Source organism: Rhodamnia argentea, chromosome 8, assembly GCF_020921035.1.
Source record: "Rhodamnia argentea isolate NSW1041297 chromosome 8, ASM2092103v1, whole genome shotgun sequence".
Classification (NCBI taxonomy): Eukaryota; Viridiplantae; Streptophyta; class Magnoliopsida; order Myrtales; family Myrtaceae; genus Rhodamnia; species Rhodamnia argentea.
The window spans coordinates 335,770-361,531 of NC_063157.1; the positions used below are offsets into that span (position 1 = coordinate 335,770).

General features: G+C 42.1%; 4 protein-coding genes and 1 pseudogene across 6 annotated transcripts; all 5 read left to right on the forward strand.

Annotated features, from left to right (window-relative positions):
- Positions 1–4,844: 4,844 nt before the first annotated feature.
- LOC115755862 lies at positions 4,845–6,253 on the forward strand (annotated as a pseudogene).
- A 1,486-nt stretch (positions 6,254–7,739) lies between these two features.
- LOC115755856 (vacuolar cation/proton exchanger 3-like) lies at positions 7,740–13,441 on the forward strand. 2 transcript variants are annotated; one of them, XM_048283620.1, is made up of 12 exons: positions 7,740–8,073; positions 9,168–9,443; positions 9,600–9,667; positions 9,772–9,800; positions 10,173–10,369; positions 10,475–10,697; positions 10,840–10,973; positions 11,411–11,527; positions 11,805–11,858; positions 11,982–12,098; positions 12,578–12,671; positions 12,924–13,441. In XM_048283620.1, the coding sequence occupies exons 2-12, from the start codon at positions 9,177–9,179 to the stop codon at positions 12,932–12,934; spliced, it is 1,311 nt and encodes a 436-aa protein (XP_048139577.1). In that variant the 5' UTR covers positions 7,740–8,073; positions 9,168–9,176; the 3' UTR covers positions 12,935–13,441. The 2 variants fall into 2 exon arrangements, with proteins under 2 accessions (XP_048139577.1, XP_048139576.1); XM_048283619.1 differs by lacking the exon at positions 7,740–8,073 and having other exon boundaries at positions 8,101–9,443; positions 10,475–10,696; positions 10,842–10,973.
- A 1,287-nt stretch (positions 13,442–14,728) lies between these two features.
- On the forward strand, positions 14,729–18,486 carry LOC115755865 (ACT domain-containing protein ACR11). Of its 2 annotated transcripts, XM_030695438.2 has the most exons (11): positions 14,729–15,122; positions 15,655–15,709; positions 15,810–15,935; positions 16,057–16,151; positions 16,616–16,700; positions 16,812–16,871; positions 17,174–17,229; positions 17,356–17,461; positions 17,549–17,617; positions 18,090–18,159; positions 18,190–18,486. In XM_030695438.2, exons 1-10 carry the CDS (start codon positions 14,971–14,973, stop codon positions 18,150–18,152), a joined length of 867 nt encoding a protein of 288 aa, XP_030551298.1. In that variant the 5' UTR covers positions 14,729–14,970; the 3' UTR covers positions 18,153–18,159; positions 18,190–18,486. The 2 variants fall into 2 exon arrangements, with proteins under 2 accessions (XP_030551298.1, XP_030551297.1); XM_030695437.2 differs by having other exon boundaries at positions 14,731–15,122; positions 18,090–18,486.
- A 926-nt stretch (positions 18,487–19,412) lies between these two features.
- Positions 19,413–19,973, forward strand: LOC115755869. The gene is made up of 2 exons (XM_030695443.2): positions 19,413–19,496; positions 19,666–19,973. The coding sequence occupies exons 1-2, from the start codon at positions 19,444–19,446 to the stop codon at positions 19,916–19,918; spliced, it is 306 nt and encodes a 101-aa protein (XP_030551303.1). The 5' UTR covers positions 19,413–19,443; the 3' UTR covers positions 19,919–19,973.
- Positions 19,974–20,404: 431 nt separating this feature from the next.
- LOC115755857 (ribulose bisphosphate carboxylase/oxygenase activase, chloroplastic) lies at positions 20,405–25,250 on the forward strand. Its single transcript, XM_030695426.2, has 12 exons — positions 20,405–20,824; positions 21,290–21,375; positions 21,846–21,855; positions 22,076–22,138; positions 22,372–22,485; positions 22,615–22,676; positions 23,312–23,366; positions 23,528–23,729; positions 23,850–23,956; positions 24,065–24,120; positions 24,794–24,886; positions 25,026–25,250. The coding sequence occupies exons 1-12, from the start codon at positions 20,485–20,487 to the stop codon at positions 25,131–25,133; spliced, it is 1,296 nt and encodes a 431-aa protein (XP_030551286.1). The 5' UTR covers positions 20,405–20,484; the 3' UTR covers positions 25,134–25,250.
- Positions 25,251–25,762: the final 512 nt, after the last annotated feature.

Consider the following 25,762-nt stretch of genomic DNA (forward strand, 5'->3'; position numbering starts at 1 on the left):
GAGACTTTTCTAACACAACTCACATGCGCATCTTAAAAATAAGCATTTTCTTTAGCTTGATATAGCCTAATTGATGCTGCTCAAGAGCTCGAATACAAGTAAACCTGCGAATGCATTTGTTTCACTGAAAATTTCTAGGTAAGGAAAATATTTTGCGTGAATCTTCTTCAAGGAAAATGATTAGTTTTCATTCGTTTGATGGTTTAGGGAAAGTTATTTCTCTCTTGCCAAAAGGGAATGCTTTTGTTTCACTGAAAATTTCGTGATAAGGACAAGGTTTTTCATAAATTTTCTTCAAGGAAAATGATTAGGTTTTATTAGTTTGGTGGTTTATGGAAAGTTATTCCTCTCTTGCAAGAAGGGAAAATGATTAATTATCTTTTGTATTTTTTAATAACATTTTTCCATTTTTTGACGGGCCGGTCGGAGGTTGCCGGCCTGCGAGCCCTCGGCCAAATATGAGTAAAGGCCGCGAGTCCTCACCGATTGCAAGCTAGGACTATAAACCCTTGTTTAGATCCGGGCGAGGGTCACGAGCCCTCACCTAGTGGCCGATCAAGGTCGCCGGCCCTAATAAGAATATAAAAATTTAAAAAAAGATAGGAAAAACAATTATTAAAAAATAAAAAGTAATCCCAAATTCGAAATATGGTAAAATATTATAAAATTGTCTGCGTCGGTACCGGGTGGCTAAACGAACCGAATTGGAAAAAAAAAAGATTTAAGACTGAATTGGCATGATTAGTCTCGAAAATACGAAGTCTAGCTACACGATTCACATACGTTCGTGCTTGTAACCATATGCAATTGGATTTCTAAGTGGGCGTGTGTAGCCGTTATGTCAAAAGGGGGAAAAGTACCAAAAAAGGAAATCGTAAACCTATTGAATTGATACCAATTCGGTCACAAACCTTTTGCATTAGTATCAATTCAATTTATCCTGTCAATTTTAGCTGAAAAATGCTGATGTGGGTGCCGGCCATCCTACGTGGCTTGGTCGACAACGACGTGGCCATTTTTAATAATATTTTTTGAAAAATAATTTTAAATTATTATTTTTGTTTTATCTTTTGCCTGCCAAAGCCAAAGTGAAGAAAAAACGAAAAGAAAATAGTTTTTTTTATAAATATATTATTGAAAAAATGTTCACGTCGGCCTTGGTCATACCATGTAAGACGGTAGGCATCCACATTAGCAATTTTTGACCAAAATTAGCCGGATAAACTAAATCGATACTCGACCCAAAAAAAAAAAAAGAATCGGTACCAATGCAAAATGTTGATGACTAAATTAGTTCAATCGAAAGATTTAGTATTGAATTGGTACCAATGCAATGCAATAGATTTACAATTTATTTTTATTTTTTTTTTTGTTGCTTTTTCCTTGTCAAAAGGTTGGCTACGTCAAATTAATAGTGACTTGGGAAAGCCGATATTAAAAGGAGGAGATGATTGCATGTGATCAGACTCGAAATGATGCGGGGTCGGGGAACGAGTCTTCGACGTGTCATGGGATAAAATAATAAATCTCCCTTTGGGATAAATATATACAAAAAAAATCGACGACTGACTCCGATTTCGATTCGACGTAATGTAAAATGTAACGGCGTTCGTTCGACCGACCGATACGCGTCTTTTTCGTTTTTCAATTGTAGAAGAAGACGAAGGAGAAGGAGAAGGAGGAGGGAGGCAGATGGAGCTGACTTCTCGATTGAGATTTGACTCCCCTTCCAGGATGGTGCGATTGCGAAGGTGCGAGGAAGAAGAGGGACTCCCCGTTGACGTGAGAATCAAGACACCTTGTCAAGTCCCCCCCAACCCCCAAATCGTTTTGCTTCGAACACGTGCACGGGGATCTCGCGGAGGATAAATCGGACATTTCCTCCTCCCGGCTCTTATTACATATTACAATTATCGGATGCTCTTACATGTTGTAATTATCGGATTCGCCGTATGCTCGATCGATGGGAATCCACCCAACGCGAACAACGTCGTGTTCGATACGCGGCATGAGGCCTGGACCCCGCAGCCTCTGTCCTCTCGGAGATAACATCTTGATTTGGAAACATTTCCAGGAGCCTCATTAATTATGGCTCCGGATGCGATTTGCTCATTTCAACTTAGGGGACCCACAAACTTTTATAGAGAAATAGGGTTTTTTTTTTTCTTGGTAGAAAGAGATATAGGGAGTTGACAAGGCATGTCATATCGGTCCGGAAATAGGATATGGTCAATGAACCGGTTGAGCTAGGGACTCGACCGGATATTAGGCTACGCTTAATCATCAAGATTGTGTACAATAGGATAAAGATCGGATAGAACACCAGTTAGATTCGTAATATGGTGTCCAGTGTTTGGTAATTGCTCTACGGAGGCAGAAATCTGCTGCTCTTAACCCCCGTCAACAGCGCCTTTGCCTTCACGCCAGGCGCCGGCGACATAACCCGGGGGCCCACAACTCTTTCGACAGTTCTCCAAGGAGTCCGAGATGCACACACACGAGAGAGTAAGAGGGAAAAAAAAAACGAAAACAAAAGATGAAAGATTGGATTTTCCAGGGGAAGGTGGCTCGGTTCCTCTCCCTCGATCCACCATCGTCGAATGTCCTGCAACGTCAAGTTCTCCCGAGCCTCGTCTTCTTGTCATCACTAAACGACGACGCCATCTGATTCCTTTTCGCCTACCTTTTCTTGATAAAACTTCGTCGACATTGCCGAGGCCTGTCATCATCAACATCAACACAGTCCCGAAAGCAAATCACACCCTCCACCGTACCGTTAGTTATATCCTGTCTTCCAAACGAGGCCTTATTAGTGGCTAACACGAGACCGTAGTATTCTAGGTTCATCCTATTTATGAACAGGTCAACTCCTCATTATGCCACATTCGGCAAAAACTAATTGGATGTTTCGAAAATTTTCGGATACTTTCATTTGGTACTTAGAAAACACCATCCTAGATTTTTTTTTGGGGCCTCAAACGGCTTGCGATTCTAGAATCTAGCGTTGGAGCGAATTCCCAGGGGTCCCTTAAATGGTAAATGAATGGCGTTTCAACTAATCGTCTCATGTTCAAGCTTAAGGTTAAATTTGAAATTTCGAAAATCAAGTTCGAGCCGTATCGTCTTTGACTCATTCAAAGAGGGCCATGGTTGGAGGGGTTTGCGAAGCGACCGCAAGACATATTGAACAGGATCAAGGGAAATGTTGTGGGGTGGCTTGGAGTATAAAATAAGAGGGCGAACATCAAGTGGGTACATAGATTTAAGGCATGAGACTAAGTCAATTTCCATAACCAAGAAATACAATCAATCAACGAGAACTCCATGTGTTAATCTCCCGTTATTAGTAGTGAATTGGGATAGACTTGGTGGGAAGAAAACGCTGTCAAAGGCACACGCACGCGGCGGAAGTCCTCCATAACGGGGTCGACCCTTTGAATTTGACCCCGTCTCTGCCTTTCGGAAACATCAGTTGCCTCCTCTTCTGCTGGAATTTGACAACGTCATGCTTTTTTACGGTCCTCCAATTATTGGGAGCTTTGTTGGGGGAGAGAAAACGGGGTTAAAATTTTCTCCAAAAGCTAGCGTTACCCGAATGAAACCAGACCATTAACCTCACTTTTTTATTTTATTTATGGTATTTCCAGATGTATCTCGTATGGAGTCGCGGTAAAATTTGATCCCTCCGATGTTACCATCTCGAAATAGAATTTACCAGGCATTGAGTTTTAAGGCTGCGTTTGGTCATCAAAATATTAGCCGGAATAGGATATCCTGTGTTTTATGGAGATATAGGGAGTATAGGATTGGATAAAAAAATCAGAGAAAAGGGAGTGAGATAGACGAGAATAGGATCTCTCTCTCTTTCTCTCTTGAGAGTAGACACGAGGAGAATCGAGTTTTTTCTACAACCACCGCCTCTCCTCCACATGGGACCCTCTCTTTGGTGGCGAGGACCATCTCTCCGGCGGCGCCAGGTTGGGATTTCATGCCACAAAGTCGGATATTTCCACGACCTCGTTCTTTAATCGATTGTTTGACGTGCTCGCTCGAACCTTTTCAACATTCGAAAGGAGTCTTAATATGTTATGAAGTAGTATTCAAGGTTGATTATTGATTTTCAAAATAGCTCTAACTTAGATGACATGCATGAGTGCATCCTCAACTTATGAAAATAGGTCGAATAGTTAGATAGTTCATGAGTTGTTTGTTTACTCCACAAGGTAACGAGCAAGACGAGCGGGTCATTCTCAAATGATTCGACTCCAGATCAAGATCCTTAATTGTACGGGGTTCCGCTTTGTCGATGTTATGCTCGAATTCAGATGGCGCAATCCTTTGCTCAGCAATAAGTTATTCATGAAAAATCATCACTCAATAATTTCTAAATTATTCTGACATTTCAGCAACACAAAGTCGATCTCAGAGAAATAGGAAGGAAGGAGCAGAGATGTGGGATAGGGAGGAGGAGCGTTGGGCTTTTTTACTGACGCAAACGCAGACGCAAATGGCAGAAGAGTCGCACCGGTTCAATCACGCCACCCCGTTGAACCGCGTCGCTCCCCCCTCCCCTCCTTCTTCAACTTCTCGACTGTATAAGTACACATACACACAGAATTCACGACGACATCAGATCAGATCAGATCAGATCAGATCAAACCCCGTTTGATTCTCCCTCCCTCTTTTTCCCATTGTTCCATCCTGAAAAGCAAGAAAATGGACAATGGGAGATACGTCGCGCTTTTGACTTTTTGACAACTCGTGCTTACTCTTGTTCATACAAAGGAGGAGGAGGAGGAGGAGGAGGAGCAGGAACTCACCGTATATATATGAATAGATCGTCCTCACCCTTTTCACCTTTTCCTTTCGTTTTTAAGCTCAAACCAGAAGAGCAAGACACAGAAGGAGAAGGAAGGTTTTGATCACTGTTACTTACTGAGTCATGAGACCGGTCCAACCCCCACCCGGCGCCTCCAACACCGCTAGCCACCGCTCTCGCCGGCGATCCGACCTCACCCTCCCTCTCCCCCAGCGCAACACCAACCTCGCCGTCCCCCCCCCCTCCCCCTACCCCTCCCACTCCCTCCCCACTCCGCCTCCGCCCCCTCCACCTCCGCCGGCCGCCCCCTCCAGCTCGACTTCTCCGACCTCGACCGCCTCAGCCGGATCGGCAGCGGCAACGGCGGCACCGTCTACAAGGTCGCTCACCGCCCCACCGGCCGCCTCTACGCCCTCAAGGTCATCCACGGCGACCACCACGAGGGGGACGTCCTCCGCCAGATCCGCCGCGAGGTCCAGATCCTCCGCGACGTCGACGACCCCAACGTCGTCCGCTGCCACGACATGTTCGACCGCCACGGCACCGCCGCCGGCGAGATCCACCTGCTCCTCGAGTACATGGACGGCGGCTCCCTCCACGGGGCCCACATAGGCGACGAGCACCGCCTCTCCCGCATCGCCCACCAGATCCTCAAGGGCCTCCATTACCTCCACTCCCGCAAGATCGTGCATCGAGACATAAAGCCCTCCAATTTGTTGATCAACTCCAAGAACCAGGTCAAGATCGCCGATTTCGGGGTGAGCCGATTGCTCTCTCAGACCATGGACTGCAATTCCTCGGTGGGCACCATCGCGTACATGAGCCCCGAGAGGATCGACACCGATATAAACAAGGGCTCCTACGACGGGTACGCGGGGGACATATGGAGCCTCGGGGTCAGCGTGCTGGAGGTCTACCTGGGGAGGTTCCCCTTCGGGGTCGCGGGCGACTGGTCCAGCCTCTTCTGCGCCATATGCATGGCGGAGCCGCCGCAGGCGCCGCCTAGCGCGTCGCCGGAGTTCAGGCATTTCGTGGCGTGCTGCTTGCAGAGGGACCCGTCGAGGAGGTGGACGGCGGAGAAGCTGCTGAAGCACCCGTTCGTCTCGCGGAACGGCAACGACCCTCCCAATCTGCATCGGCTTCTACCTCCACCCCGCACGCTCTGACCTCGGACTTTGGAGGGCGTCTCTGTCTTCTCTCCCTTTTCTTCTTTGGGACATAAAAATGTCGAATTTGCTTGGTTTCTATTATAAAGTTTCGGATTTGGGTTTCAGTGTAGATTGTAGAGTTTCTACTTTTAGTTGGGAAGAATCAATTGGGAATCAGAATCAATTGGCAGCTTATTCTGCGACGACATATCCGGCGACATTGCTATAAGAGGCATTGCCCATTTCTCAGATACAAGAATCATGAAAAGTTCACTTTTTTCCCCCTCAGTTTCGCATTATTTAGCTCTAAGCATTGAGGCTCACAGAATGGTTGATGGGATTTCAGTGAATTTTGTTGTTGAGGATCTTAAAGGAGCGGCACGATCCCATGTGAGAATCTCTTTGAATCTAGACCACGAGAGTCTGTCATCACGTTTTGATGGGAAAGTTGCAGAGATTCGGGGTCGCGCGACCTGCGTCCGGTGTCTGATGCAGGGTGCTGCTGTTGGGTGGGGCTCGAGCTCCACGGCACCCGCACCTTCTGTGAGGCCGATACGGGATGCCAGGGATGACGGATCATGCATGTTAATTCATGTTATGATCTTTGTATTGGATCGGGAGAAAAAAACTCCGTTGCACGTCTAATAATCTCTCCGTATGCCCATGCGAACGGTCATTAGGGGAAAATTTAGACGATAAAGAGATAAATGCACCGGGAATCATTTATGGAAGATACACGACCAAAGGGGAACTCAAAGAGATAAGGTCCAGGTGCGAGATGGTCATTTTAGAGATGAATCGCTTCTTTAAAACCTCCCTCTTTGTAAGCAGTACGGATAAGGCTGAAGCAAAGAGAAGGAGGGAGCAATTCTCACTTCCAGCTTACTGTGGTGCAAAAAGGTCCCAAGCATGTGCTAGCTACTTAGATTTTATGGCCATGGTCGATGTTTACAAGCTGTTTGTGACTTTTTCGTGGTGTCAATGTGTAGAATTACATATGAAGTTGAATTGAGATTTCACAAAAAGCGTTCATGTCCCCCACTAATTAAGTATAGGGCGACATCGTTAATAATGGGTGTCTCTCCATTTGGTGAAAACATGGCACGAAACATCGGAAAAGATGAGTGAGACAAAGCATCCGAGAGATGTGATCCACTGGCAGAAGATGATTGGATCTGAAAGATGATTTGCAGTACTGGGGTTCCACAAGGACATCATAGGGTATCAAAAGTGAGGAATCGTTGGGGGGCGTTTTGGGCCAGAAGCCCAAGTACCGTGCAATCGAATATGGGAAAAAAGCCCAAGCCTCGACCATTTGCTTGGATGATGTGGCCACTCTCCATCCCCCAAAACCAAAATATCTTTTAAGGCTTGACATTTTCGGATTGGCCCGGCTCGAAATCATCGCTGTGTTTTGTCTATTTCTCTCGTGGGACATTTGCTTGTCATTCGGAATTTTCTCGAGTTCTTGTGCAAAAATCAGGGGCAGTTTTTGACGAAAGTGGAAGGCGGCTCAGACAAGTCCATGGTTACGGCTTTTGAGAACTCGCCAACTTTGACGCCATTTTTAATTGACGGACTTGCCGACGCGATTCACCTTGTCCGAACAAGGCCGCCCCACTTGATTGTTCTCTCTTTCGTCGGGCTATCCTTTTCGGCGTCGCGTGCCTAAGCCCGAATCCAAAGTCCAATGGGATTGGGAGATTTCGTGAATTTAGGACTTTGATTGCACTGTACTTCTGCTATGGAGTGGTGGAGCCCCCAGTGACGGTCCCAGTTTTTGTGTTTGCGTGCGACTTCTTAAAGAGACATTAAGAAAAGAAAATTATTGGGATACGGAGAGAGTGGAGAAGACGGAGGAAGCTTCGGGGGAAGCTTCCTCTTTGAGCTCGAACCCAGGCAGTCTCTTCTCTTGCCTGCAACAGTCGGAAAAAGCAAAATGGAAAAATCAATCGAATGTCTGCAGCATTGTCAATCTCGCAAACTGAAACTGCCCTTTGTAGAAACCCCATCTACTTCTTCTTCTTCAGTCACCGGGCCCCATTTGTCCCCAGCTTGATGCCTTGCGGATTCGCTTTTTGATCTCCCCGGTCTCTCTCTCTCTCTCTCTCTCTCTAGAGAAATTACTCGTCTGCTGTTGGTCGATTTAGAGCGTGTCCGTTTGCCACCCTTAAGCGCTAAGTTGCAGTTTCAGAATGCTTCTTCATTTGTTGTCCTTATCTTCACATGAAAGGCCTCTCCTTTTCCTTTCAGTTATGGTGTCGTATGACTTGTCTTGCAACTGTTGACGCACGTCCTGTGAGTTTAATGAGCTTCCTCATGTTCGCACTGTGTGGCCATTGTAAGGATCTTAAAATGAGGCATCGATTTGCTGAGAGGTTAAACGTCTGATTTGGTTGGTGAAGAGCTCAAATCATGCCAATTGGCATATGAAGGGAACTCGATTTCATCTATTGTGCGGGTTTGTAGTTCCCGGAGAAGGGTTCTTGTTTTCTTTTCCTAGTTAACTACTGAGCTTTTAGCTAATGCCACTTATTCGTGGGGTTCTTGACCTCAGCAGAGTGGTAGGAAAAACAGGCAGCTATTATGGTGTTATGTTTGCACATCTTGGCTAGGATGGTGTGAGTGGGATTTACACATCTCACAGCTGCTTGCTTATATTACTGTCCTTCAAAAGAGATTGATGTCAAGTTCAAGGGGAGGTTCAACCTTCAAAACATCAAAGGTGGGGATTGATAAAGGTGAAAAGTCTTGCCCGGTGCTCAACATACATATATCAACAGCCAACCCTCCATTTATGGGACCTCTAATAGTTCAGGCGGGAGACATGTATAGCCAGGAGAAGAGTACTCAGTTCGTTTTTGCAACAAGGAGTCATCGCCGACCTCTTTTGTTGTGGCAAGTTATATTCCTGTGGCATTTGGTAGCAAGCAGATTTTGAAGCATTGGCTTGAGCAATGACATATGGCGGCCTACAGTTTTATCTTTATTGAGTGCTTTCTCCTATTTATAGCTGTTCCGTACTTTGATATACCATTGCATGAACTTTAGAAAAGTTGGCTTAAATGCACCTTGGTGATGCCATATCGTGGGAAATTTATTATTAGATTGAGCATGGTTCAGATTCCCTTGAATGTATAGCTGAAATCTTTAACTTCAGTGCAGGAGCTTAATTTTCGAGAATTCTGATGATTATTCTGTGCTTGCAGATGGGACCCATGGAGGGGAGAACTGACCTTGATTCTGATGAGGAAATCCCTTTTAATTCATCTCCAAATGCCAGGAAAGTTCATCCATTTGATTTTGAGACAGTACATTTAGCACCACACATGGGTGTCGTGAACTCATGGATTCATAAGCAATCAAGCATCAGACCACTCAGAAGTATCTATATTGTCTTGCTGAAAGCAAAGATAAATATATTGCTACCTTTTGGCCCACTGGCCATACTGCTTCATTACCTTACCGGAAACCATGTAAGTAGAGCTCTGACCATCTTTACTTTGTCTTGAGCTTCTGATGCTTGTTTACATATGCCTTTTATCTCTTTTAAAAGCAAAGCATGCTTCATGGTTTAATCCAAGATGATCTTGGTCTTGAAATCGGATCTCAAGTTACTTCATTTGATGTAGGTTGTGGTCTTCTTCTTAAGTATGCTAGGCATCACACCTCTCGCAGAGCGGTTGGGCTATGCAACTGAGTACGGATTACTAATTACATGAAATAGTAAATAGCACTGAATGGCTCTTTTACCACCCTTAGCTTTTGGCGATGCTTATAAGCTGTTCACTGTCATTTGTGCAGGCAGCTTGCCTTCTACACAGGGCCTACGGGTAATAGAGCTGTCTTTATCTTTTGTTACAGTACTTTTGTGATATTTCCATTTAAAGTTGCATGTCTCGGAAATGATCCAGATGTGTATTAGGTTGTCAATAGGTGGGTGCTGTAAAATATATAGACTGCCTATGGGTCTTATCTTTAAGTAACGAACAATTGCTTTGATTGTCACACAGATGTGTACGTGTGTATGTAATACATATACATGCACATTTTGCATATATGTTAGTATTAGCCATTAACCATTTCAGATGAAGGGCTATAATATGCGTTACTTCAGACTGATATTTCGGCATTTCCGAAAGCTGTAGTGTGATTGACCTTCATCCTTTTCCTAGATCTTTATGAGAACTCTTGTAATTTTGCAGTTGGAGGTCTTTTGAACGCCACATTTGGAAACGCCACAGAATTGATAATTTCAATTTATGCATTGAAGAATGGAATGATAAGGATCGTTCAACAATCATTGCTCGGCTCCATTTTGTCTAACATGCTTTTAGTACTTGGATGTGCCTTCTTCACGGGTGGGATTGTACACTATAACAAGGTTCAGGTGTTCAATGAGGTAGATCTCAGGTGTTGCTCTGTTTATCTATGTAGAAGTTGAGAATAGATGCCTTGTTGGTATCACGCTCTAAGCTTGAACTTAAGGGGATTACCTTTGCAACAGGCCGCTGCCTTGGTGAACTCTGGATTACTCTTGATGGCAGTAATGGGAATAATGTTTCCAGCTGTTCTCCACTTCACACGCACTGAGGTTCACTTTGGAAAGTCAGAGCTTGCTCTGTCAAGGTTTAGCAGCTGCGTGATGCTCGTTGCATATGCAAGCTACATCTTTTTCCAGCTAAAACATCAACACAGTTTACACAACCTCAATTGCAATATTGATGAGGTCAGTGTCTTTTCTAATCTTTCAGGATAATTTGGCATGTAATTGACTGTTGCGGTTTTTGTAGTGTGATTAACTTAATTCACTTTCTACTGAACTTTCAAGTGAAAGAGATCCTAATTGTCATTGTTCTTTGCCTTTGTGACAGGAAGGAGTCAGTGAAGAAGGTTCTGAGGAAGAAGAAGCTCCTGAAATAACCCAGTGGGAAGCAATTGGTTGGCTAGCTGTTTTGACACTGTGGGTGTCTGTATTGTCTGGCTACCTAGTGGATGCAATAGAGGTATTGTCTTTTGAGGGGCCTCTACTACTGCTCGCACTTAGTGTGCCATCTCATTTATTTTGCCGAGGAGGTGGATTATTTTTATATCTGGCAGTAGCATATTTAGGTCATCATTCAATCTGACACTAGGGATTAAATCATTGCATAAACTAGTCTAGAAGGAAGGACAAGGTAGCCTGGGCTCCCAAATCTGTCTAGTTATTTTTACTGTGCTAGAAGGCTGTGTAGCTAAACTTATCCTTTGGATTAGCATTTTTTCTTTGCATTTGATTTTAGGCCTTGGGCTTTCACCTTCTGTTTATTCCCTCTTTAGCGACTCATTTGGTGCTTATTGGACGAGAGGAAGTTATGGTCCGCAATCATGTGGAGTCTGGTGTGGTGTTTTCGTTTGCTGGGAGATTCATTCATCATTTGAAAGCTTTTCTTCCTCTTTCCAGGGAGCATCTGATTCATTGAACATTCCTATTGCGTTCATTAGTGTCATCCTTCTTCCAATTGTGGGAAATGCGGCAGAGCATGCAAGTGCTATAATGTTTGCAGTGAAGGATAAGCTTGTAAGTTTGCTTGTTGTTTTATTTTATTTTGCTGCCTAAGATTCTGTTAGGTTTGTTACTTATTATTTTATAGTATTAGCAAGTTGGGGTTATTTATGTAATTGTACAACGCTTCACCCTGAGCCTATAAATACTTGTTTTGATCTCAATAATAATATTTCTCTCTTTTACCAACAACAGATTCCGCTTGCTAACTTTTTACAGGACATTACACTGCTTGAAAAATGTTTGTTTTATTTTATTTTGCTGCCTATTGATTCCACCTGACTTTTTACAGGACATTACACTTGCAGTGGCAATTGGATCATCTACGCAAATATCAATGTTTATGGTACTCTCTCCATACCAATGTGTATCTTAGTTCTCATTATTAAACTTCTAAATTTTATATTTGCAGGAGTTGCCATAGTTTATTGTTTGTGCCCATGACATCTTTCTTTTTTGATAATTACAGATACCGTTCTGTGTTGTTGTTGGGTGGTTGATGGGGAAACCAATGGACTTGAACTTTCAATTATTTGAGACGGCCACACTATTCATAGCTGTACTAGTAGTGACATTTATGCTGCAGGTTAGTTATTGAGTTACCTTGTTTTCTTCTATCCACTAATGCGAGTATTTTTGTATGAAACCCATTCTCTATTTGTTGTTTTATTAGTATAGTTTTGTGCCAGCTTTGCCAATTGATCTAAAAAATTAAGCGTGGCTTAATTGTTAAATGCTCTGACCCTCCCTACCACCCTTAGGCTGAAATTTAGCCTAACATTAAAGCATTGAGAATGATAATTGGGTACAAAAAATAAGAGTCTAAAGAGATACACATGCAGGACCTCCGACCTCCTGTGCTGTTCCTTTGTACAATTTCCTGAAGATCATTGCTAGCTGATCTATTAGTCAGATAAAATCGGGACTTAAATTTAAATGGTCTACTAATTGAATTCTTAGTCCAGGGCATAAATGTGCAATTGACATTTGCATGTAAGGCCATACAGCTTGATAATAGGATTATCATGATTTGTGACTCCACAGACTTTGCATTCTTTCTTTCAGGAAGGGAAGTCAAATTATCTGAAAGGCTTGATGCTTATCCTGTGCTATCTCATTGTTGCAGCAAGTTTTTTTGTGCACATGGACCCTTCAAACGGTGAGCATAAAATGTTTTTCTCCATCCCTCGTACATCAAATGAAATACGTTTTTCTCATTGAATTGGAGTGAAGATGTGGTACTGTGAATGCTTCTTTAGGAAATAAATCTGGTGTCCTCGGAAACGTGCACCTGAGTAGTTCCTGGAGTGTTGGGTGTCCTTTCCAACATATATATAGTTATTGTTCAAGGCATCTCCACCGCATAGGTCTGATGCGATCATAATGGTCATTCTCCGTCACTTATGTGCAGATGATAACTAATTAATGATGGTGGCATTGCCCACAACATAGTCAACAGCTTCCGTGTCCGTCTGTGTAACAGCTGCCATGCTATTCTTCCACCTTCCACCTCCGATGATTGCAGTGGCGTTCCGGGCTGGAAAGGAACTTCAGGCTTTTGTACATTCGAGTGGATCCCGTATGTGAGCACGGATTGGGAAAATGTATTCCGTGCTTCTCAAAGCTTGTTATTTTGTCATCCATTCCTTTTGTAGTAAACCTATGCTTCGCGCCAGGTCACGCTTTGGTGAAGTGACCCAGCCGCTATGGCCTCAGCGCGAATCCAAAGTTGTTTAGCTTGTTTTTTGTGATCTGCGGACTTTCAACCCTCAACACGATGATTATTTAGATGGTGGAAGTGAGTTGAAGGGACTTGCTGCTTGTATTGGATCACTTTTGAGTAGAGATTGGACAGGGTTGATGAGCCAAGCAGAATGGAATGGAATCCGCCTCGGATGGCATTTCGTCTTCTTCGGCGAATTGATTCGAGCCTTGCCCATCTCTTCTGAAACCCTCTTTCCCAGTCGTTCTGGTACTCATTATCAAGTGGGAAATCAGCATTCGCGATAGCATGACTCCGAATTGACAGAATGTTAGAACATCTAAAACTGATCGTTTGACGCGAGACCCATGTAAAGAAACCAATCATCTTTCTATGGTTCTACCTTAGGCGGTGCAATTTTCCTTGTAATCATGCTATTATATCTTTTCTCAGGTACTTGATAGAGGTGTCAAACGGGTGAGTTAGGTCGGGTTTGAGTAGGGTTGAATATGATTTGATACATATTGATTTATTTAATCCGTTTTAATTCATTTTCATGCTATACAAATCTAATGAATGTAGTTTAGAGAATATTGTTTTTTATACATTTTTAAATATATATTGTTAAATTTTTGTTTTTTAGTTTTCTTAGCTAACCCTTTGATGACCTATTTAAAACTCATTTGAAATCCATTAAGTTTTTACGTAACCAGTTTAATGACCCACTTTTAAAATTTAAGGAATCCATTTATGACTCACCACCATGAAATATTGATCAAATATGAGTTCTTGACCTATTTTGCCATCTCTAGCACTTGGAGTTTTATGGTTTGGATTAATGGTTTTTGGGTGAGTTGTGATCGCGTCGTGTGATAACATATCGTTCACAAGAAATCGCTTAATTATTTTTTGACAAATATAAGATAATTGGCAGATTCTTTAAGTAATTAGCCTTATTGGTAACTCATCAAGTTACCAACTTACATTCAGAATTGATTGTCTAGATTTATTAGTATTGTTTGTATGTCAAAATTATCAATTTAGATCCGACATTCAGAATTGGTTTTTTTTTTTTTTTGACATTTGAATTTTGTTGAATGATCATCAAATTACTAGTGTTCTCGTTATGAAGCTATTACAAAATTTTGACATAGCTATCGGTTTATAATCGTACTCAAGAATGTCCGGTTAATCAATGGTTCGTCTATCTTTGTCTTAAATTTGTAATAATCTGTTACTCTATGTGAAATTAGTGCAAATAGTATGATGGTTAACGAAATTTAATGATGTTTCTCTATCAGCACGTGCGAACGTCAACTTCATGGATGGATGGGTCGCACACGTACGATCGGGACAGATCACAGCGTCCAATCTCAGCCAAGCGCGTCGCTATCACACACCATCACCAGCTCAGTAAATCGAGCGCAGATAAATTTTCAGACAATGGGAGAGAAATTGCGATCGTCGTCAGAGTTTTGGTTCCTTGTTCTTTCCAATCTACAATTTTCCCGTTTGCGCAATTAAAAATGCGAGGGGAATTATTTATGGGGCGCACACACTCGCCCAGTTCCCCTATAGATAGGGAGATGATCTCTTTCTATCTCCATCCCATGGCGGATATTGCAAGAGCTCTCTCCTGCCCCTCCACCAACGGATCGCATTCTCATTTTCTCTCGGGAACCGTGACACCCTTTGATCTTTTGCATAGTTTTCTCTAGTAAAAATCTTTTCTTTCTCTTGGGTTGGGTGAGTGGAAATGGCTATTGCTATGGCCTCTGCTAGCCTCGCCACGACCCTCCCTGGTCTTAATAAGGCATTTGAAATCACCAGATCAAGTGTCGCTTCGGTTGCTGGGTTTTCCTCTTCTGGGTTGAAGGCCCCGCGTTCTTGCCCTCTTCATGGCCAAAGGTATGGCTTCTTTTTCTTGTTTTTGTGCCTTTGAATTCTTGTTTTCTGTTCTAAGCTTGTCTTTCATCGAGCTTCTAGATTTTGGTTTACTGCCAAATGGTTTAGTTTATCTTCTTGTTGTAGTTTATGTTGTGTGAATTTCGCAATGCTTGAAGCACTCAAGTACTGATTTTTGCCAGCGCCATTCTATCATATTTTTGACTACCCGCCTTTTTTTCTTTCTTGACTTATGTTGGGTTCTAGTGATTTGGCTGTATTGGACTGCTCTGTGGAAATTGACTTCAACTGTTCTATGTTGATCTTTATCTTCTTCTTCTTTCTTTTTTTTCCTTTTTTGGGTGAGTGTGTTCTGCTTTGATTTGATTCCTCCATCTTTTTTATGACACAAGGTTCTCTCGCTTATCCTTGTAGGCTCGATATGGGTGACTTCATTATTATGCAAACCACGCTCTAATTCTATCCCAGTAGGAATAGTTATTGTGCCATTGATTTCCTATTTTTCTTAGTTTTAGCTCTATCTGCTTTCTCATAGATTGTCGTCTTCAAGAACAGTCATTAGACAAGCATCAGCTGCTACTACTCTGGAGGTATTGACCATATCATGCTGTCAATCCGTGTCGGTGCTTTATTATTATCGACCGGGTATCGGTGCTTTATTGTTGATGGGAAGTTCGATGCTACTGGCAGGATGGAAGTCAGAGTGAAACTGACATTGTTCCAACCCCTAAAGTTATCATAGACCAGGACTCCGACCCAGATGCCACTGTTCTGGAGATCACATTCGGGGATCGCCTCGGAGCTCTCCTTGATACGGTGTAGCACCATCAGCTGCCTTTTTCTTAGTGGAATGATCGTTTGTTGGCAATCGCTTAATCCTGTTTATTTAGGCTCAAACCCATGTTTCAGAGATTGAAATTTTGTATTTGACTTGTAGATGAATGCATTGAAGAACCTTGGCCTGAATGTTGTCAAGGCAAATGTATATTTGGATTCTTCAGGGAAGCACAACAAGTTTGCCATAACCAAAGCGTAAGTTCTTGGCAATTTTCTTGGGCTGTCATACTTCGATCTTCTTTTATACTGGCATCAGTGTCAACCCCTGCTATCATATAGTAACTGTCTGACATAAGTTACAATGGAAACCCTCAGTCCATGTTTCAGAATAATCTTCAATTTAGTCTCTCTGTTATCTGCTTCTGCTTATAGCCATTTTATTTGCCACTAATATGGCATTGTTGGTTAGCCATTTTTTATATATTATGGTTCTCTACTCCATGTCAACCAAAATGTACTTGAATCAAGTTTGATTGCATTTTGCTAGGCACCTACTACCTGGAGAGGTGGGAAAATCCTTTATTCCTGATATGATGCATGTGAATGGAATTTCTATTTTCTTTTAACTCAATTAGAACAATAGGGCTTACTTCTTAGCTCCTATTACCTTGTATTGTCTGTCCCTCTGTAAACTGGTTTTGTCTTGAGTTTGCTTGCAGTGATACTGGAAGAAAGGTTGAGGAGCCGGAGTTGCTAGAGGCTATTCGATTAACAGTTATCAATAATCTCATACAGTATCACCCGGTAACCCCCTTCTCCACTATCTGCTTCTGTTCATCGTAACCACTTCCTAGCTTAATATTTAGCTTTGGACCTATATTATGAGCTTTTGACAGAGTTCTATTGCTGCTTCAGGAGTCAAGTACACAATTAGCAATGGGAGTCGCATTTGGAGCTGTGCCACCCACACAGCAGGCATGTTAAAAAGAGATGTCTGCTAGGTTCTATTGCACTGCATTAAATGTAGTTTTGGATTGATAGTGATTGATCCCTGGCATAATTGCACTCAGCGTCAATGTCATGGATCTATGCTCCTTTAACGGGAAGATAACTCAGAGGTTTTGTGCTGATACAGTGTGTTCTTCCATCCTTTATAATACTTTTTCGTGGGTCCGAGAAAACTAATTATACATTCTCACTGATCATCATTTATTTACATGAAGCCTATGTCACGAGCTTGTAACTCGACTATAATGATGTCGTTTTGTGTTCCTCAGGTTGATGTAGATATAGCCACGCACGTAAATGTTGTCGACGATGGGCCTGATCGAAGGTAGGGCTTGTCTCCTTTTTCTTTGTTTTGCTAGTTGGGTGTCATTTATTTATGCCAAGTTAGGCAATGTCTTGCAAGTGAGGACATTGAAATGTCTGTTGACCCCTAAAATATATCTCGTCACAGTTTGCTGTTGGTGGAGTCAGCTGATCGTCCTGGCTTACTGGTGGATCTTGTGAAGATCATAACTGACATCAACATTGCTGTGGAATCAGGAGAGTTCGATACTGAGGTTGCCATTCACATCATCACTCAACTTTTATTTCCTTGAGTGATCATAACTAAAGCAAACTCACAATTTCCTTGGTGTTGTTACCAGGGGTTGCTGGCTAAGGCAAAATTTCATGTCAGCTACAAGGGCAAAGCCATCATCAAGCCTCTCCAGCAGGTAAGATGATGCTAATGTAGAGGCTGTGCCCATATTGAAAAGCATTCGAGACTAGTGGATTTTGAGTGTCTCATGGGCATCTTCACGTGCGTGTGTGTGTTGTGTCCGTGAGTGCATGATTGTATGTTTGGGCCTAACAACAAATGGGCCTGTGCTTGCTTATTTCTATGTCCTAGTGTGTGCATAAGAATGATCCCAAGGTGTGCGTGTGATCTTCACATGAGAATAGTGTTCTAGTCTTTGAAGTTTACTTGAGTTGGACTGCCAGAGTAGATAGGGGTTGATTTGAGTTACTAAGTGGACAGAAAGAAGGAAGTTGACTTTGAGTTATGCTGCCATAGCCAGTATAGATTTCTTTGTACAAGTAAAGTGAGACTGTTCAAACCACATTAAGTATTTTCTTTATTGCCCACAAATCTGTGTTTTCGTCTCGTTTCATGAAGGGGGATCTCCTCATTTGGTGATTTTACAGGTCCTTGCAAATAGTCTGCGGTACTTTTTGAGACGTCCTACAACGGAGGAGGCGAGTTTTTGAGCCATTGTATCACGTAGTAGGAATGGGAGAGCTCACTATCATTCTGTTCAACACTGATTATGGGTCCATTATAGTTACATTTTTCAGTCTGCTCACTCACTAGGATGATATGTATGCAGAGCGTAAAACTGAAAATGTAGAGGAATAAGCTTCTCCGAAACTTCTACATCAGTGAACTGTAACTTTTATGTATCGAACTGTTTCCGAATGAGTGCTGGAGTATGCAATGTCCAGACCCTTGGTTTTTGGCTGTCATCAGTTGTATTGGCCTGGAGGCTTGAAATGTCAATATACCATATCTAAGCCAACTTTCTGGAGAAATTAAATAGTTCGAGTACAATTCTTATTCTGAGGGGGGAGACATCCATATTTAGTGCATTGCGAGCAGCATCAAGGAACAATCACACTGCTAAATCAAATTCTAAACTGCAAGCTGTTCTTGATATGTTGCAGAATGAGGGTTATTTTGACCTGAGAGGATTGCTAAAGTTGCGAAATGCATTCCCCACTTGCCTATGTGCTCTTTTATTATGTGTTCTGCATTGGATGAGGATCACAACAATCAATGAGAATGTCATAGCAAGTTGCAAAATGCATACCACGCTTGCCTAAGTGCTCTATTATTACCTGTTCTGCATTGGATGAGGATCGCAACAATCAATGAGAATTTGTCATGGTCGCTGCTCAAAGACTATCGTGAGCGTCTTTAACTCATATAAAGCGAAAGCGAAACACAGGCCGGGGGACTTCCTGTCATGTAGATGGAACCCCAACACGGCAAAACTCGCATGCTAGCTATTTGGGAAGTTAGGGACCTTTAGCCTCTTGTCCAGTTATCCTAAGCATCAAGCGAGATGCATCTATCTAGTATCTAGTGACAAGATCTGAGTAAGGTGGGGTGTGTCCAATGTCCATATTCAGTAGTTGTGGTCTAAATGCTTTTCAGTTTCGTAAAAACATTGAAGACCCTCTTCATCTTTTGTCACGATATGGCCAAATATGGATACACACCATTACAGATTTAATGCCACAAGCTGCCCCAAGGACATAGGGGCAACAGTCCATACGTGGATGAATGGAGTAGTATGGGCAAACATCCCTCTTTGTAATCTCATGAAAAACTGCATTTTCAACCATAAAAATGATGATTCAAAAGGCAGACATGGAACCCCACCAAAACTGATTCTTCCTTGGAAAGAGAGAAATGGATAAACCCCACGACCCATTGCCCATTTCTTCATCCTTTCTATATCAGCTGATGATTCTCTATGGTATTGAAAGAGATTGAGCAATGGCAGGGACATTCTCCAGACGAGCACAGACCATGAACTCCATGTTCTTCAAGCAAGTCTCTCAAGCTTCGCTCATTGTACAAACGTTGCGCATGTTAACAGCTTTGATCCTTTTCCAGCCAGTAGAGCCTTTCTGATGAGCTAGATCTGAGTGCAAGTGAAGCTTTCTTTCACTAGGTGTTCCTCTCCTGTTGTTGACCATAAAACTTTCGAAATGGCAGGCCCTTGATCCGAAAAGCCTACCACAGAAAGAGTTCAGCCGACACGGTGCGGGACGCTGCAAAACTGGAAGGCGAAGAAGTGAAGAGCAAAGGTCACGCGGGGAGCAGCGATGGTGGATGCTGGGTTCCCCATGAACGGACCGGCGTATACTGTCCCAAGGGCCAAGAGAAGGTGATTGAGGACATCCCTCCCGGCCCGACGAAGGATGCCGGCATCAACTGGATTTCCTACAACGAGGATGATCTGATTTAGCAGCAACAACACCCTCATCATGCTTTAAATAGATAATATGAATAGAATTAAGATCGGTGTCCTGGAGTACTGCCTTCGTGCTTCCTTTCGCCTCTCTTCATCATGAATGTAACTTGAATAAACAATTCGAGTACTTGCACGGTATGGATTGGAGTCCCTTTGTAATTTTCACACTCCCGGAGCATTTGAAGGCGAGCGGTGCCCTCACCGGCCTCGTCCAAGTGAGCCGAGGGCTGCCCTTGCCTTGCCAACCACCGGCAAGGAGGATGGGCAAAAAAAAGGAAAAAAAAAAAATGTAAAAATACTTTCATCATGCCTTTATTTGAAACAATATCGGCCTAATTTGAAATTTTCCCTTTAATTAATAACATGCATGAATTATTATGACTTTCAATTTCAAATAATGCCAAAATTCAACCCTGAAAAAAAAAAGGAAAAAAGAAAAGAAAAACCAGAGTTTAACTTGTGGCGCCAAATACACCGAAGCTTAACGATAAAAAGGCGGCGTTGATTGATCCGACGTCCGCCCTCGCTTCGAAGCTCAGCTCAGCTCAGTGGCCACCGAAATGGCGCTCTGCAACATCGTCGTCAACAAACCATCCCTCTTCCACTGCAGTCCCTCGTCACTGCCTCCGATCAAAGCTCCATCGTCATCGCTCTCTTCATTCGCCGTCTCCTGTTCCAAATCTTCTTCTCCACAGCCGCAGAGCATCGACGACGGCGACAAGCCCGGCGAAGTGAAGCCTACGAGACTGTCGGAGCAATCGTCCTGGGAAGCCAAGGACGCGGAGGGCAGGGATTACCTGTACCGGCTAGGCCAGGAGGCCGACAACGTGAACATCGCCGTTGGTGCTAGGGCTGGTGTCATCGACGACCTCTTCGCCGGCGATTTTCTCGGCACGGACTGTATGTCTCTCTCTCCCTTCAATTTTGCTCCAGATTGGATTACAGCTGCGACACACGATGTAGAAATTTGTCGAGGTCATCTGTACTAGCATCTATCGGCAAAGCAGGTTGTCATCTTTTTCCTTTTTTTTTTTTTTTTTTTTTGTGTCTGATTAAGATCGCTCTATATCCGTTGGACCAAAAGGTATATATTAATTAATGCTGTAAATATAGAAATTTCTGGCTGGTCCAGAGAATTTGGAGGATGAGACTCTGTGTATGTATGCGTAGGAGTATGGACTGCACGGAAAAAAAATTATACAGGAAATGATCACATTTGGAAGACTTTTAAAGAAGAGAGTCTGTAATCTGTAGGTGATAAATGAAGTTGATAAGAAAGTGTCACATAGTGAGTTAGTTGTTGCTGAATTTTGCTCCTCTTCCAAGATAACAATCAGCCAATCGATTTTTCAATGATTGTTGCAGCCGACATTGTGTTCGATTACCGGCAGAAGGTCACAAGGTCATTTGAGTATCTTCAAGGAGATTATTATATCGCTCCTCTATTCATGGTAAATTATTGTCCCCCGTTGTTGGTTATTTTTCTCTCTGATAAAGTTTAATTGAGTTGCTTATGAACTGTCAATGTCGAGGCTTGTGCTGTTGTGTAGCTTCTTTTGCTGTTGTGTAGCTTCTTTTGCATGCTACTTCCTAAATGTTGCGGCTGACGCTAGTTGCTATTTTAGTTCATCCATGGGGCTTATTATACTAGTATTATAGTGTAACTTCTCATTGATAAGGCTATGTGGAGAGGCATTTGACATTGTCATGGATTCATATTTGCATCTTCTGAGGCCACTGCATTATGACCATTTACTTTAGCCTAAGTCTTAATAGTTTCTCAACTTGCTGTCTTGCCATTAAATATGGACAGCAGGTCATTCATGTTATGTTTTGCTTCATGTCTTCCGCTCTCCAAGTTATGTATCCTGTTCGTGAATATAGATTGCTTGTTGTGACATGTTTCGCCTCTTTTTCACAGGATAAAGTTGGTAAGTTCCATGAAACTTGATTTTGTGGTCTAAGAACAACACGTGGAAATGAATCCCCCTGGTGACCATCCTGTCCTTCATTTGTCTGTTGCACTTTAGTAAATAGGAACAATGCATTCTTTGACCTGGATAGAAATGATTAATGCTAATTGACATTCTAGTGTTCCTCTTTCTTGTCTTCCTTTCTATCTTCTTCATACACATTCTGCTGATATTGCAGTGTGTCACATTGTCAAGAACTACATTGCGCATCTTCTCAATGTAAAAGTTCCCCTGATCCTTGGTATGTACAGTTACTAATAAATGATTTGCAATTAATCTAAACTTATTTATTTATCAATTCGCTGTAATCAAATTTTTGTAAAAAAATGTCATTGTTTCTGATGTAGAATAAAAAAACTGTGCATTAGTGAATAACAATTCTTTTTCAGATGATATAGAAGCGGACCTTCTACGATGCCGGGTAATTTGACTTCCATTCTCTGTTTTTCTAACAATCATGATTCTACTTCCCAGGTATTTGGGGAGGAAAAGGTCAAGGAAAATCATTCCAGACAGAACTTATATTTCAGGCGATGGGACTTGAGCCCATTATCATGTCTGCTGGGGAACTAGAATCAGAGAGAGCTGGTGAGATGGTTTCTTCTATCCTTTAGTGTTCTAGCATGCGAACTAGGACTGTTACTTCTTGTTGTTCCTTCGCTGATTTCTCAAAGCTTTGCTCTTTCTATGGCTTCATGATTATTTTTTACTCAACAGGAGAACCGGGAAGATTGATACGTGAACGCTACAGAGCAGCTTCTCTAGTGGTTCAGAACCAAGTTAGAAGCTTTTCCACTTTCACTATCCATTTGTGTATGCGGCATGACAATTTTCCATGTCTGGAGATTAATGCCTTTCTGCTATTCATTAATTGTCATTGTGTACCTGTTTTGCAGCATCTTTTAAATGTTAGTTCCATGCTAAATGATTGGTTTATTTATTTGCTCATTTTTCTCTGCCTGCTACCTAGTCTATTACTCGCTGACATCCTGTCTGTTTTTATTTTACTGCTGCATTTGACTTTCAAAATTCTAATGCCATCCTACTCTGGGATAGCATACTAGCTGTGCTCGGTGAGGACCAACAAGTGTCGTCCTCACAACATTGTATCCTACAGAGTATGACACTTCAATTGAAGATGACAGCCCAGAAAATAATCTCATTCCATAAGAGAAACGCCAAATAATAGAAGAGTTCTTCCTGCCTGGTTGTACTTAATTGCTCTTTGCGAATGCACTTTGAAGTTCAAGAAGTTTATTATAGATCATTAATCCACTCTACTGGAATGCAACCTTCTAGTCGGTGTTTGAAATACCTTTTTGTTGGATATTTACTCCAGCCTCCTGTTTCTGAAGTTCCATCACCAGTGTTTGCAAATCCCTATAATCTAATTTGACTTCCTTGGTGGATGCAGGGTAAAATGAGCTGTTTAATGATCAATGACATTGATGCCGGCCTTGGTAGATTTGGTAAGCTAGTTCATTTAGGCAGGTTCAATTTCAGCTTACCTCTAAGCCTTATTATGGGGCTATATCCTAAGTCCCCTGACTCTCATCTTATAAACAAAGAAAATACATATGTCTAGTCTTGGTTCTTCCATCTGGACCTCACATGCTGTGCCCTCATCCAGGAAATACTCAAATGACTGTGAATAATCAGATTGTAGTTGGCACACTCATGAATTTGTCGGACAATCCAACAAGAGTAAGCATTGGGCAAGATTGGCGAGAATCAGATGTCACAAAGAGAATCCCTGTTATTGTTACTGGGAATGACTTTTCAACAATATATGCTCCTTTGATTCGTGATGGAAGGATGGAAAAGTTTTACTGGTACATGATTTTTGCAATCTAGGGTGCAGCTCTTCCTCTAGTTACTTTTACATATTTGCATGCTGGTGGTGATTACTTTATCAGTGGGCACATAAGTGTTTATATCTTTTTCATGAACAGGCAGCCGACGCATGAAGATATCGTAAATATTGTTCAAAGAATGTATGAGAAAGACGGCATCTCAAGGAAGGAGGTTGTACACGTCGTGGATACCTTTCCTAATCAAGGTAACAATCTTATAGCATACTATCCTTTAGCTTGGTTAATTAAGCTGGTATAATTGTGACACTGTGATATCACCATACTCCTCTCAAATTTCTTATCTGTTTGTGCAGCCTTGGACTTCTATGGAGCTCTTAGGTCCCGGACTTATGACAGGTCGATCTTGAAGGTATAAAATAATCCAAGTCCAGTTGAGGAGACTGAACAGTCGTATTTTGAATTCTGAATTTATATGATGAACAACGACGAGTAAGTTCCATTGCTCTTTACCCAGTAAGTATGAATTTATTGATGGAGGAACTTTGGTCTATGTGGCAAATATGCTTTGAATCGCTGTTATATCCCAAATAAACCAATTACCAGGATATTCAGGTGTGAATTTTGTGCGCGAACTATGTACTGTGCTATGAAGTGGGGAATTCTCTGACAACCTGGCCAGTTAGCTTAAGTGGATCTTGGAGTTGCTATTTTCTTATCTTTATGAGACATTTAATGCTCTAGACATGTATAAACCAGCTTTGGTTGATTTTCATGTGGATGATGAGCCTCTCATACTTTAGACGGCAACAATTTGTTTTCATAGTGATTCGATGATTGAGGTAATTGATATCTGTGTATATTCTCGTATTTGGACAGCAGACCCACCCATCATTTGCACAGAGAGTGTTGGCTGTTGTTTTTAAACAGCTGGTAATTCAGTAACATCAAGTTTTTTCTCATAGTTTCTCACGAGCATGACTCATGCTTAGGATTGAAACTAAATACATCTGAAGGGCAAATTCTTTCTCCACATAAAAGTTCTTGCCCAAGAGTTATTAATTGTAACTCCTTTTGGATCACAGTGGGTTGAAGATAATGGTGGAATTGAAGATCTTGGAAAGAAACTCCTAAAACGAAGAAAAGATGAGAAGCTTCCAGTGTTTACACCACCAAAGGTAAGAGTTATTGTTGGCCTTGGTTGCAGTTTACTTCACTAAACTTAAAGTAATATGTTGTTTAAGGGAGTGAATGTGTTAATGCATACAACTTGGCATTCGTCATTGGCTAAATGGGTTTAGTTGCATGTTTGAGCAGCAAACACTGGAGGCATTACTTGAGTCTGGGTATTCTCTTCTCAAAGAGCAGCAGCTGATAATGGAGACCAAACTTTCTAGGGAGTATATGAAGAACATAGATGATTAGCACATAAGCAGCAATGGCAATTTCCGTGCATCTTATTCATATTTAGCCATTGAGAAAGTTCCTGTCCTTACAAGTATTCTTGCATTTGTCAATAAAGTTCATTTATATTGCTCATAACCTCAATACATGCCTCCGGTATTGCAAATATTGCACCAGAAATCGGAAGCTCTATGATGTTGGTAATGGAAAATCCACCTGCACAGTACTATTTTTGGGTGTGTCTGCATGGGCTGCACATCCATCTGTGATTTTACTATTAACATTTCGTTTTAATGTTCCACTTCTTGTTCTTCTTGATGTATCATTCCTCGTTAATTTTATGTACACAAATGAAAAGATGGAGTTAAATTTTAAAAGTGCATTTCGGGTTTAACCTAATGCCGGAATAACCGAAATGGAAGAATACTTGAGAATGAGCAAAAGCCTCTTTCTCAGGCACTTGCAGAATGCCGTATCTCTATCTGCTCCTCATGAGTTGTGACTATTGACTGTCGTATCACCGGTTGGCTTGGAGATAAAAAGGTTTGGGAGGAAGAATAGCATTACTTGATCGGATGCCAAAACAAGAAGGAAAGAGGAAGCACTAATGATGGTTCTTATCTCGTTCTTTTTACTTTAGTTGGAATTGG